The following is a 12392-nucleotide window of genomic DNA, read 5'->3' as shown; positions in this document are numbered from 1 at the left end:
AAGAATCCCTTAAGGGTCATTTTGAAATGTTTAAAAAAAAAGGTTGTGATTAATCATCCTTTACTTTTTCCCCACATGATTATGAAATGACAGATTTTTATGCAGATTTTTGGTTATATGTATTAAAGTGTAATTAACATACACTGAAATTAACTCGTGTACAGTTGTATGAATTTGACAAATACATACAGTCATTTGTCAAATTCATACATACTATACATACTATAGTATACTATACATACTATATACATATATACATACTATAAAATCAAGATAGAGAACATTTACATCACCCCAAAAAGTTCTTTTCTGTCCCTTCGTAGTCACTCTCATTCCCCTACACTCCCAAGTCCTTGTAAACACTGATCTATTTTCTATTCCTGTAGATTGTGCTTTTTGCAGAATGTTACATAATAGAATCATGCAGTGTTAGCTGTTGTCTGGTTTCTTTCACTTTGTACGTGTTTGAGAATCATCCATGTTTTTGCATGTATCAATAGTTTGTTCTTTTATATTGCTATGTGGTATTGTATGAATATACCATAGTTTGTTTATTCATTCACTGATTAATGAACATTTGAGTTCTTTCCAGTTTGGGGCAGTTATGAATAAAACTAATATAAACATTTGCATACAGTTATTTATATAGACATATGTTCTTTTTGTTTCCATTTACAACTATTTCTCTTTTTTTCATATTTATTTATTTGGCTGCGTTGGGTCTTGGTTGTGGCACACGCAATCTTTTGTTGCGTCGCACGGGCTTCTCTCCAGCTGTGACACTCAGGCTCTAGAGCGCATGGGCTCAATAGTTGCAGGGTGTGGTCTCTCTAGTTGTGGTGCACGGGCTCCAGAGCACGTGGGCTCAGTAGTTGAGGCATGCAGGCTCTCTAGGTGTGGCGCACAGGCTCTAGAGGCTGCAGGCTTAGTTACCCCGCAGCATGTAGGATCTTAGTTCCCCGACCAGGGATCGAACCCGCATCCCCTGCATTGGAAGGCAGATTCTTAACCACTGGACCACCAGGGAAGTCCCTCTTTTTTTAAAATTTTTATTTTATATTGGAATATAGTTGATTTATAATGTTAGCCTCAAGTGCACAGCAACATGATTCAGTTATACATATACATATATCTATTCTTTTTCAAATTCTTTTCCCATTTAGATTTTTTTTTTTTTTTTTTCGGTACGCGGGCCTCTCACTGCTGTGGCCTCTCCCGTTGTGGAGCACAGGCTCCGGACGCGCAGGCTCAGCGGCCATGGCTCAGGGGCCCAGCCTCTCTGTGGCATGTGGGATCTTCCTGGACTGGGGCACGAACCCGTGTCCCCTACATCGGCAGGTGGACTCTCAACCACTGCGCCACCAGGGAAGCCCTCCCATTTAGATTATTACAGAATCTTGAGTAGAGTTCCCTGTGCTATATAGTAGGTCTTTGTTGGTTATCTGTTTTAAATACAGTAGTGTGTATATGTTAATCCCAACCTCCTAATTTATCTCTTCCCCCCACCTTACCCCTTTGGTAACCATAAGTTTGTTTTTTAAGTCTGTGAGTCTATTTCTGTTTTGTAAATAAGTTCATTTGTATCATTTTTTTAAGATTCCTTATATAAGCAATATCGTATGATACTTGTCTTTCTCTGTCTGACTTACTTCACTTAGTATGATAATCTCTATGTCCATCCATGTTGCTGCAAATGGCATTAGTATGATAATCTCTATGTCCATCCATGTTTCTGCAAATGGCATCATTCTCTTTAATGGCTGAGTAATATTCCATTGTATATATGTACCACATCTTCTTTATCCAGACATATATTCTTATTTCTTGAGAAAATACATAGGAATGGGATTCCTGCTTTATAAGGTAAATATATGTTTAACTTTTTTTATAACAGCTTTATTGAGATATAATTCACATACCATGAAAATTATCCTTTTGAATTGAACAGTTCAGTGGTTTTTAGTGTATTCACAAAGTTGTACAACTATCACCACTAATTTGAGAACATTTTCGTCACCCCAGAAAGAAACCCCATCTGTACCCATTAATCACATCACATTTTCCCTCACTCCTGTCCCTAGCAACCACAGTCTATTTTCTGTTTCTATAGATTTGCCTATTCTGGACATTTCATATAAATAAAATATATGATATGTAGTCTTTTATGAATAGCTTCTTTCACTTACCATAATATTTTCAAGATTTGTTCATATTGAAGCATGTACTTCATTCCTTTTAATAGCTGATTAATATTCTACTGTTTGGATATAGCACATTTTATTTATCCATCATTCAGTTGATTACAGTTTGGGTTACTTCTCCTTTTTGGCTCTTAAGGAATAATTCTTTATGAACATTCATGCATAAGTTTTTGTGTAGACATAAGTTTTTGTATCTTCTAGGTATACACCTAACAGTGGAATTACTGGGTCATATGGTAACTGTGTTTAACTTTTTGAGGAACTGGCAAACTGTTTTCCAAAGTTACTGTACCGATTTACATTCCAATTAGCAATATACGAGGGTTCCCTTTTCTCTACATCCATTTCAGTACTTGTTACTGTCTGTCTTTTTTATTATAGCCATCCTAATGGGTTTGAAGTGTTATCTCATTGTGGTTTTGATTTGCATTTCCCTAATGATTAATGATGTTGAACGTATTTGTGGTTATTGGCCATCTTTAAATCTTTGGAGAAATGTCTGTTCAAATTCTTTGCCCATTATTTAAATTGGTTTATTTCTTTTTTTGTTGTTATGTTGTAGGAGTTCTCTATACATTTTGGATATTAAATTCTTATCATATATATGATTTAAAAATATTTTCTCCCATTCAGTTGTCTTCTTGGTAGTGTCCTTTGAAGCACAAAAATTTTAATTTTGATCAAATCCAATTTATCTGTTTTCTTTTTTGTCATTTGTGCTTTTGGTGTTAGATATTATCTAAGAAATTGTGTCTAATCTAAGCTCAAACAGATTTACTTTTATATTTTCTCCTAATATATGTTTTAAGGTTATAAGAAACTACCAAACTATTTTCCAAATGTATTGTTACATTTCCTTTTAATGACTTAATGGAAGTTTTAAAGAAGTCATTTTTTTAAATTTCTTTAAAAATCAAGTGCCATAATTGGATAACTGTTTATAATACATCACAGCCAAAGGACTAACCTCCTTATTATTCAAAGAGCTACGTAAATAAATAAGTAAATATTAACAGTCAAGTAGAAAAATTGATTTGAACAGAAACTTAACCTAAGGAAATAAAAATAATTCAAAGGTACGAAAAAATTCTCAGTGTTATTTATAAGAAGAGAAATAAAAATTTAAACTGTATGAAGATACCCATTTTCATATATCAGATTGACAAAAACAAGAAACGTGTGGGTTAACACGGTAAAACAAATTGTCACACAGAGCTGGTGAGAATATAAATATACATAACCTTAAGACAAAGCATTACACTATTTAAATTGCAACTGCGTATATCACAATATCTGGCAATTCTGCTTTGAAAGATTTATCCTGTAGGTGTGCTTGTATATTATGTAAGTATATTGCAACATTACTTACAATAGTAAATGGTTGTAAGCAGTATAAATGTCCATCATTAGGAGCCTAGTTGAATAAATAAGGATTCATCTATGAAAGGAAGTATTTCTTTGGGTATAAAAAATGAAGTTCTTTATGTAGTGTTAAGGAAAGCTCTGCAGAGTATGTTGTTAAATGAAAAAGGCAGAGTTTGGGATTATGCATGCATGTTTTTATTTACTTATATCTGCAGAAAGTATTCACTGGTAGTCCTGATTGTTTACACAAACAAAACTGGGTGGTTGGAAACAGATGGGGGAGAACCTTTTGGCTGTGTACTCTTTTGTGCTCCTTAATTTTAAACTATTATATTTACCTATTCAAAACAATGTACAAATGTGTAATTAGTGATAAAAGAAACTTGGAAGCATACTTCTATTTTTTGAGGAAAATGAAGCATTGTTACATTTTCATGGTAACTATTTCCCAGGGTAATACACAATAGATACTAAAGACTCTCTTATTTTAGGTAGAAGCGGTAAGCACTTCGGTGCAGGATTCAAGTGTACTGGTACAGAGAAGCACACTGGACCTCATACTCTTCTGTTTTCCATTCCACATGAGTCAGGTAAAACAGTAATGCCAGTATCAACATAAGGCATTCTTTTGACATTCATAGATTCCTGATGTGCAGTTATTTTTAAAATTGGATTTAAGTTGTATTCTCTTGTTTTATAAACCAGTAAGTACATAGAAAACAAGTTCCCTTTTTAAGGAGTGGAATTTGTGAAACTTTGGGGAAAATAAGATTTATTGATTTGGATAAGAATATGAAGAATTAAATAGATTATTTCATACCTTTAAAAAAGAAGTTTTAACCTTTAAAAAGCAAGAGGTATTGTTATTCATTGCTAGCTGTGAGTAAGCCAAGACTCTGAGACCCAGACCTTCTACCGAGCTCTTATCTCTGTCCTAATGTCATCTTTTCTTGGTTTGGTGATTTGGGGGATGTATGTCAGACCCTTAGCAGAGTTGGCTGTAATTTGAAAGCCAAATATTTAGTTACTCTGACATTCTCTAGTACAGTTGAAATTTGAACAAGGGTTTGAACTGTACAGGTCCACTTATATGCAGATTTTTTTTCAGTAGTAAATACTACAGTACTACAGAATCCATGGTATTTTGAATCCTAGGATATGAAACCGTGGATATGGAGGGCCGACTGAAATTATGCTTGAATTTCCATTAACTGTCGACACTCTTAACCCCCTCTTTGTTCATGGGTCAACTGTACTTTCGTGACAGATGAGAATAACTCACTTAAATCGTAAATGAAGCTGGAACTTAATTTAATTACTATCCTCATTTTTTAAGGAAGTGATCTAAATTCTTTTGAGTTCTAAATTATGATGAGCAATTTAGAGCGCCAATGTGTAAGTATTCAGAATGGTGGAACTACATACCTAACAAATGTAATAAGAAATGGAAAACTTTTACCTCGGAAAAGTAAGTTTGTTTCTAAAATGTCATTAGCAGAAAAGACTATTATTTGGGATTTTGTAAGAGCTGTGGTTAGTAGATAACTAGTGAATTTTCATTATAATTGGCCATGCTCAAATTTTTCTTTTATTACTTTATTCAGGTTGAAATTGAGTTACTAATAATTGAAGAATCTTACACTTCATTGCCTATACTGTTCCCTAGTAATAGGAGCAGTATATTTATAGGGGTGGGACATAAACCACCCCCAGTTTCTATTTTAAGACTTGCCATCCTTAAGCCAAGGGCCTTTATTCTGCCTCTGGCTTTTCACAAAAACGGCTGCTGTGGCATATTGGTGTAGTCTGAACTTACCAGTAGAGAGGTGGGCAAGCAGCCTGCAAGATAACAATGATTTTTACAATGGCTTCACAGGCGAATTCTGTTAAACATTTACAGAAGAGCTAACACCTATCCTTCTCAAACTCTTCCAAAATATAACAGAGGGAGGAACACTTTCAAACTCATTCCACGAGGCCACCATCGCCCTGATACCAAAACCAGACACAGATGTCACAAAGAAAGAAAACTACAGGCCAATATCACTGATGAACATAGATGCAAAATCCTCAACAAAATACTAGCAAACACAATCCAACAGCACATTAAAAGGATCATACACCATGATCAAGTGGGGTTTATCCCAGAAATGCAAGGATTCTTCAGTATACATAAGTCAATCAGTGTGATACACCATATTAACAAATTGAAGGAGAAAAACCATATGATCATCTCAGTCGATGCAGAGAAAGCTTTTGACAAAATTCAACATCCATTTATGATAAAAACCCTCCAGAAAGTAGGCATAGAGGGAACTTTCCTCAACATAATAAAGGCCATATGTGACAAACCCACAGCCAACATCGTCCTCAATGGTGAAAAACTGAAACAATTTCCACTAAGATCAGGAACAAGACAAGGTTGCCCACTCTCACTACTATTATTCAACATAGTTTTGGAAGTTTTAGCTACAGCAATCAGAGAAGAAAAGGAAATAAAAGGAATCCAAATCGGAAAAGAAGAAGTAAAGCTGTCACTGTTTGCAGATGACATGATAATGTACATAGAGAATCCTAAAGATGCTACCAGAAAACTATTAGAGCTAATCAATGAATTTGGTAAAGTAGCAGGATACAAAATTAATGCACAGAAATCTCTGGCATTCCTATACACTAATGATGAAAAATCTGAAAGTGAAATTAAGAAAACACTCCCATTTACCACTGCAACAAAAAGAATAAAATACCTAGGAATAAACCTGCCCAGGGAGACAAAAAACCTGTAGGCAGAAAATTATAAGACACTGATGAAAGAAATTAAAGATGATACAAATAGATGGAGAGATATACCATGTTCTTGGATTGGAAGAATCAACATTGTGAAAATGACTCTACTACCCAAAGCAATCTACAGATTCAATGCAATCCCTATCAAACTACCAATGGCATTTTTCACAGAATTAGAACAAAAACTTTCACAGTTTGTATAGAAACACAAAAGACCCCGAATAGCCAAAGCAATCTTGAGAACAAAAAATGGAGCTGGAGGAATCAGGCTCCCTGACTTCAGACTATACTACAAAGCTACAGTAGTCAAGACAGTATGGTACTGGCACAAAAACAGAAATATAGATCAATGGGACAGGATAGAAAGCCCAGAGATAAACCCAGGCACATATGGTCACCTTATCTTTGATAAAGGAGGCAAGAATATACAATGGAGAAAAGACAGCCTCTTCAATAAGTGGTGCTGGGAAAACTGGACAGGTACATGTAAAAGTATGAAATTAGAACACTCCCTAACACCATACACAAAAATAAACTCAAAATGGATTAAAGACCTAAATGTAAGGCCAGACACTATCAAACTCTTAGAGGAAAACATAGGCAGAACACTCTATGACATAAATCACAGCAAGATCCTTTTTGACCCACCTCCTAGAGAAATGGAAATAAAAACAAAAAAAACCAAATGGGACCTAATGAAACTTAAAAGCTTTCGCACAGCAAAGGAAACCCTAAGCAAGACGAAAAGACAGCCCTCAGAATGGGAGAAAATATTTGCAAATGAAGCAATTGACAAAGGATTAGTCACCAAAATTTACAAGCAGCTCATGCAGCTCAATATCAAAAAAACAAACAACCCAATCCAAAAATGGACAAAAGACCTAAATAGACATTTCTTCAAAGAAGATATACGGACTGCCAACAAACACATGAAAGAATGCTCAACATCATTAATCATTAGAGGAATACAAATCAAAACTACAATGAGATATCATCTCACACCGGTCAGAATGGCCATCATCAAAAAATCTAGAAACAATAAATGCCGGAGAGGGTGTGGAGAAAAGGGAACCCTCTTGCACTGTTGGTGGGAATGTAAATTGATACAGCCCGTATGGAGAACAGTATGGAGGTTCCTTATAAAACTAAAAATAGAAGTACCATATGACTCAGCAATCCCACTACTGGGCATATACCCTGAGAAAACCATAATTCAAAAAGAGTCATGTACCACGATGTTCACTGCAGCTTTATTTACAATAGCCAGGACATGGAAGCAACCTAAGTGTCCATCAACAGATGAATGGATAAAGAAGATGTGGCACATATGTACAATGGAATATTACTCAGCCATAAAAAGAATCGAAATTGAGTTATTTGTAGTCAGGTGGATGGACCTAGAGTCTGTCATACAGAGTGAAGTAAGTCAGAAAGAGAAAAACAAATACCGTATGCTAACACATATATATGGAATCTAAGAAAAAAAAAAAAAGCTCATGAAGAACCTAGGGGCAAGACGGGAATAAAGACACAGACCTACTAGAGTATGGACTTGAGGATATGGGGAGAGGGAAGGGTAAGCTGTGACAAAGTGAGAGAGTGGCATGGACATATATACACTACCAAACGTAAAATAGATAGCTAGTGGGAAGCAACCGCATAGCACAGGGAGATCAGCTCGGTGCTTTGTGACCACCAGAGGGGTGGGTTAGGGAGGGTGGGAGGGAGGGAAACGCAAGAGGGAAGAGATATGGGAACATATGTATATGTATAACTGATTCACTTTGTTATAAAGCAGAAACTAACACACCATTGTAAAGCAGTTATACTCCAAAAAAGATGTGAATGAATGAAAGGAAGGGAGGGAGGGAGGAAGGCAAAAAGAAAGAAAAGAAAAAGAGAAAGAAAAAGAAAGAAGAAAGAAAACAAAGATTATGGCAAAGAAATATGTGGCTCAAAAGCCTAAAATGTTTATTAAAAAAACTTATTAACCTTTACTGTTAAACATTCCCATTGTTTTCTTCCCTTTCAAACTTTCAACGCTATTAGTCCTTCAATATACTGATAGATGATACAGCAAGATCTGAAGAATTAAGTCATGGTAGACTTAAATTGACACGAACAATGTAATCTCACTAGACCAGTACTTCTCAACCTTTTTTCAGCCTGAGCTTCTTTCAGTACTTTCTTACTCTACCACCTCTGTATCCCTACCAACCAAAAAGATTTTCTCTGCCTTCCTTCTGTAATTTGTATTATGAAAACAATAGCTGTGTTGAATATGTTTTTTTAAAAGTACATACTCCACCCAGACCAATTCTAATACTCTTCCCCCCCATTACTATACCATATTATTAGATTACCTTAGAAAAAGGATCAAAGGATCATGACAGAGTATTCTTTGTTCCCCACTTTCCTCCTTTCCATGTCTTGCATGTAATAAACTCATAACAAGTATTGATTGTAATGGTAATTTAAGAGAGCCTTCATTAACTTATCCCAAAAAGAGTGATTGCTGTTAGGAGTGTTAGCACTTTACAAGTTTTTTAGACTCTCTTTATTAATTTTATGGAAAGTTGACCCTAATCTCTAGAAGTTAGACCTTTAATTGAGATTATAATAGAATTTTCTTCCATATTAGCAATACGTAGTGATGTCAGTAGTAATCAAGAAGTGACTTCTTACTTTCTTAGGAAAGTAAGTTTTTCTCTCAAAATAAGATTGGAAGACATTAGTACTTCTCATATCTTGTGATAATATCTGTGACCTACGTGTATCTGAGGTTAAATAGGTAGATCAGCAGTTCTTTGGTTTCAGGACCCCATTACACTCTTTAAAAATATTGAGGATCCTAAAAATTCTTTTGCTTATGTAGGTTAGATCTATCTATGTTTATCATATTATAAATTAAAACTGGCAAATTTTAAAATATTTATTAATTCATTTAAAATAACAATAACAAAGTTATCACATGAGTACAAATAATATTTTATGAGAGTATTTTCCAACACGTTAAAAAAAATTAGTAGATTAGCATTGTTTTATATTTTTTGAAAATCTCTTTAATGTCTGGTCTAATAGTAGAAAGCAGAATGCTCGTATCTACTTCAGCATTCACTCTGTTGTGATTTTTTTCTTTTGATTAAAGTATATGGATAAAATTTGATCTCACACAGATACTAGTTGGAAAAGGAAGGAGTATTTCAATAGCCTTTTTTGTTAAAATAGTATATTTTTCTTTGATACTACACCAAAACTAAACAAGCCATAGTTTTTTTAAAAATTAGTTGTAATATGAAGTCTAAAACCATATCAATGAACTTTTCATAGTGTGTTTCATTAAAATCCACTGATCTGTCTTGCACTTTGAATAGATCTTTTACCCATACATGCTTTTGTAACATCATGATTGGTTGTTTGGAAAGTGTTGTTTTACTGAATTATGCATATGTCCCAAGTGTTAACACAGCAACAATCACATTTACTAGTATCACCACTGATCTCATCAGTAAAGTTTGTTAGGTATTGGGAAGCTTTCAAGCCAGTTCGGTTCAGTTCAATATAATTTCAAGCCAAATACAAATTTTCCAAAATTCTAGTTTTCTCTTGGAAGCTTAAATTTTATTATTTGTAGTAATGAATATTAATTGTTTTCCCTTGAAGTGACAGGCTCAGTTTGTTTATTTTTGAGAAAATGTCTGCCAGGTGTCCAAGCCTGAATAATCATAGATCACATCAGTCATTCTTTCAGGTAAAAGTGATATTCTGTGACAAAAAGCTGGTAGTTCACCTCACAATTCAAATAGTCACACAAATGCTTTTTCTCGAGACATCCATCATGCTTCAGTTTACAGGAGTGCTTTATGTATGCTCCTTTCATTACACAGAATATTAAAAGGCAGGTACTCAAGAGTCAATATTTAATAAAATAAATGTTTGCTGTTTAATCAACATTCTTAAGTGAAAATGTTTTTTCTTTTTTTGTTTTTGACTTTTACTGTAAATACATAACAGTAAAAAATACAATGACTACAAGTACAGTGGATGCCACTGCTGGTACTGCTTCTTTTTGTGTTAAGATGCCAGCAGTTTTACCCAGTATTGCATGATCAGAGGAAACGTTAACACATCAAAAAAGGCAAATAACATCTTGGTATTGTTTTATATATATATTTTTTACCTTGTGGTCCTCCTGAAAGGCTCTTAGAGATCCCCAGGAGTCTGGGAACCGCCGTTTGAGAATTGCTTAGATGAATAGAAGACATCTGTGTTCAGATGCGTGACTGTATTTTGGCAGCTGTTGATGATCTGTGTTCTGTAACATGTCAGTTATTTCTCTAAGATTCCTTTAAACTAAGCAAGTTGGGTGAATTCCTTTCTAATACTGTCTGTCAAAAAGCATGGTGTAGTAAAAAGTTGGGTAGTCTGATTAAGGAGAGGTGCATTCACTATCAGCTGGGCACCAACAAGGCATTTAAGTACTTAGGCCCTGGGAGGCTCTGGTCCTTTATTCTAAAGTGGTTGTGAGACTAGGTGATTTCTACCATACCTTCTAATGCTCAAATTCCAAAATTCTATTCTAAAGTGATTATCTAGTAATATTCTTAAAATTGCCAGCAATTTAATTAACTGCTTTCCTTTTTTCTTTTAACTTGAACCCTTTTAGCTAAAACCAGATCTCCTTTAGTAAATCATATTTTAAACATCTAATTAAGGCTATTAGGAAAGAGGCAAAGAAAAAAGTGAATTATTTCTCTTTAAAAGACCTTCAGTAAAATGAAAAAAAGAAATTAAGATTTATTAAAGCTGGGTGATGGTTACAAAAAGGATTCATTATATTGTTTTCTGTATTTCTCTGTGTTTGAAATACTACAGGATAAAAATTTTAAAAAACAAGAAATGAAAGACTTGGAATTGATGAAGATAGTGAACTTCTGAAGAGTTTATTTATAGTCAGTTGACACCACTACGAATGTGAAAGACTAAAGGCATATTATTTTCTTGTGTCTGTCCCTTCTGGCTCCAATTTCTTTGTTTCTGACAGATTTTGCTAATATTGGATAGGATAAAAAACTTTAAAATGGAGGTTAAACTATTTCAGTTATAGTTTTAGATATGCAACTAAATAGCTGTGTTATCCAGCTTTTCTGTTTCCTAATCTATAACATGGAAGTAATAATTCCTGTGTTTGAAAGATCAAATGAGATAATGTTGTGTGAAAGTACCTTATAAACCCTCAAGTTCTGAATGTACTGTGAGGTATTATTTTTTTAAAGAGGAAAGAAAGTAATATATTTTTGTATGTGATTAAGTACAGCCACATTCCCAACTATTGCAGGCCACTCGACCAGACATGATAAGGATCTTGTCAGCAGCCCTGCATGTAGTATTAAGGAGGGATATGTCCCTGAACCGAAGACTTTATGCCTGGCTTCTCGGTAAGTGTTTGATGTGTGTGGTCTTAGCTAGGAAAGGATGAAGGGAAATTTTCCATACATAAGTATTATCAAGTTTATGTATGTCCTAAATTAAGAAACTAAAAGTTTACTTAAATAGATAATAAAAATAAAGACAGTATGAGTTGTGTATGGTATGAAGAAATCTCAAAAGCTTCTTAGTTGAAGAAGCTGTTTTAATCTATAGGTCATGTTCCCTTTGACAAGATTTTTTTCCCCTTATAAATTGAGGCTATTATACTCCAAGTATGTAGACAAAGAAGGATAAATTCATAATCAAAATAATGACATAATATCCAAAACTTGAAAGGAATCAGGACTAGTACTCCTGTCCCACACATGGTACCTGTCTCCCACTCAGGCAGTAAAATATTGTGTACACTTTGTTCTTCCATACTTTTTGTGAGTGTTTGGCCTGTCTTCACAACTCTTTACTGCCTAGAGTGAGAAGACACAATATAACTTATTTTGGATTTTCTGAATCTTCAGTTCTTTCACTGTTTGAAAAAAACCAAGATAATTCTGGAAGTTTACTATGATACTCACTTATGTATTGAATTGGTTTCCCTTTATTAAACTATCT

At 34.4% G+C, this 12392-nt stretch overlaps 1 protein-coding gene across 7 annotated transcripts in view; it reads left to right on the top strand.

Annotated features, from left to right (window-relative positions):
* The window catches only part of DOP1A (DOP1 leucine zipper like protein A), a 113052-nt gene that overhangs the window by 36224 nt on the left and 64436 nt on the right, over nucleotides 1–12392 (top strand). For all 7 annotated transcript variants that reach the window (XM_027091506.1, XM_027091523.1, XM_027091500.1 and 4 more), the window contains exons 6-7: nucleotides 4058–4156; nucleotides 11692–11791. In XM_027091506.1, the coding sequence (XP_026947307.1) occupies nucleotides 4058–4156; nucleotides 11692–11791 (199 nt within the window). The remainder of the gene's footprint in view (nucleotides 1–4057; nucleotides 4157–11691; nucleotides 11792–12392) is intronic.

This window comes from Aethalodelphis obliquidens, unplaced genomic scaffold, assembly GCF_003676395.1.
Source record: "Aethalodelphis obliquidens isolate GAN/ISIS:26980383/991018 unplaced genomic scaffold, ASM367639v1 scaffold3, whole genome shotgun sequence".
NCBI lineage: Eukaryota > Metazoa > Chordata > Mammalia > Artiodactyla > Delphinidae > Aethalodelphis > Aethalodelphis obliquidens.
This window is presented reverse-complemented; position numbering and strand designations above follow the sequence as displayed.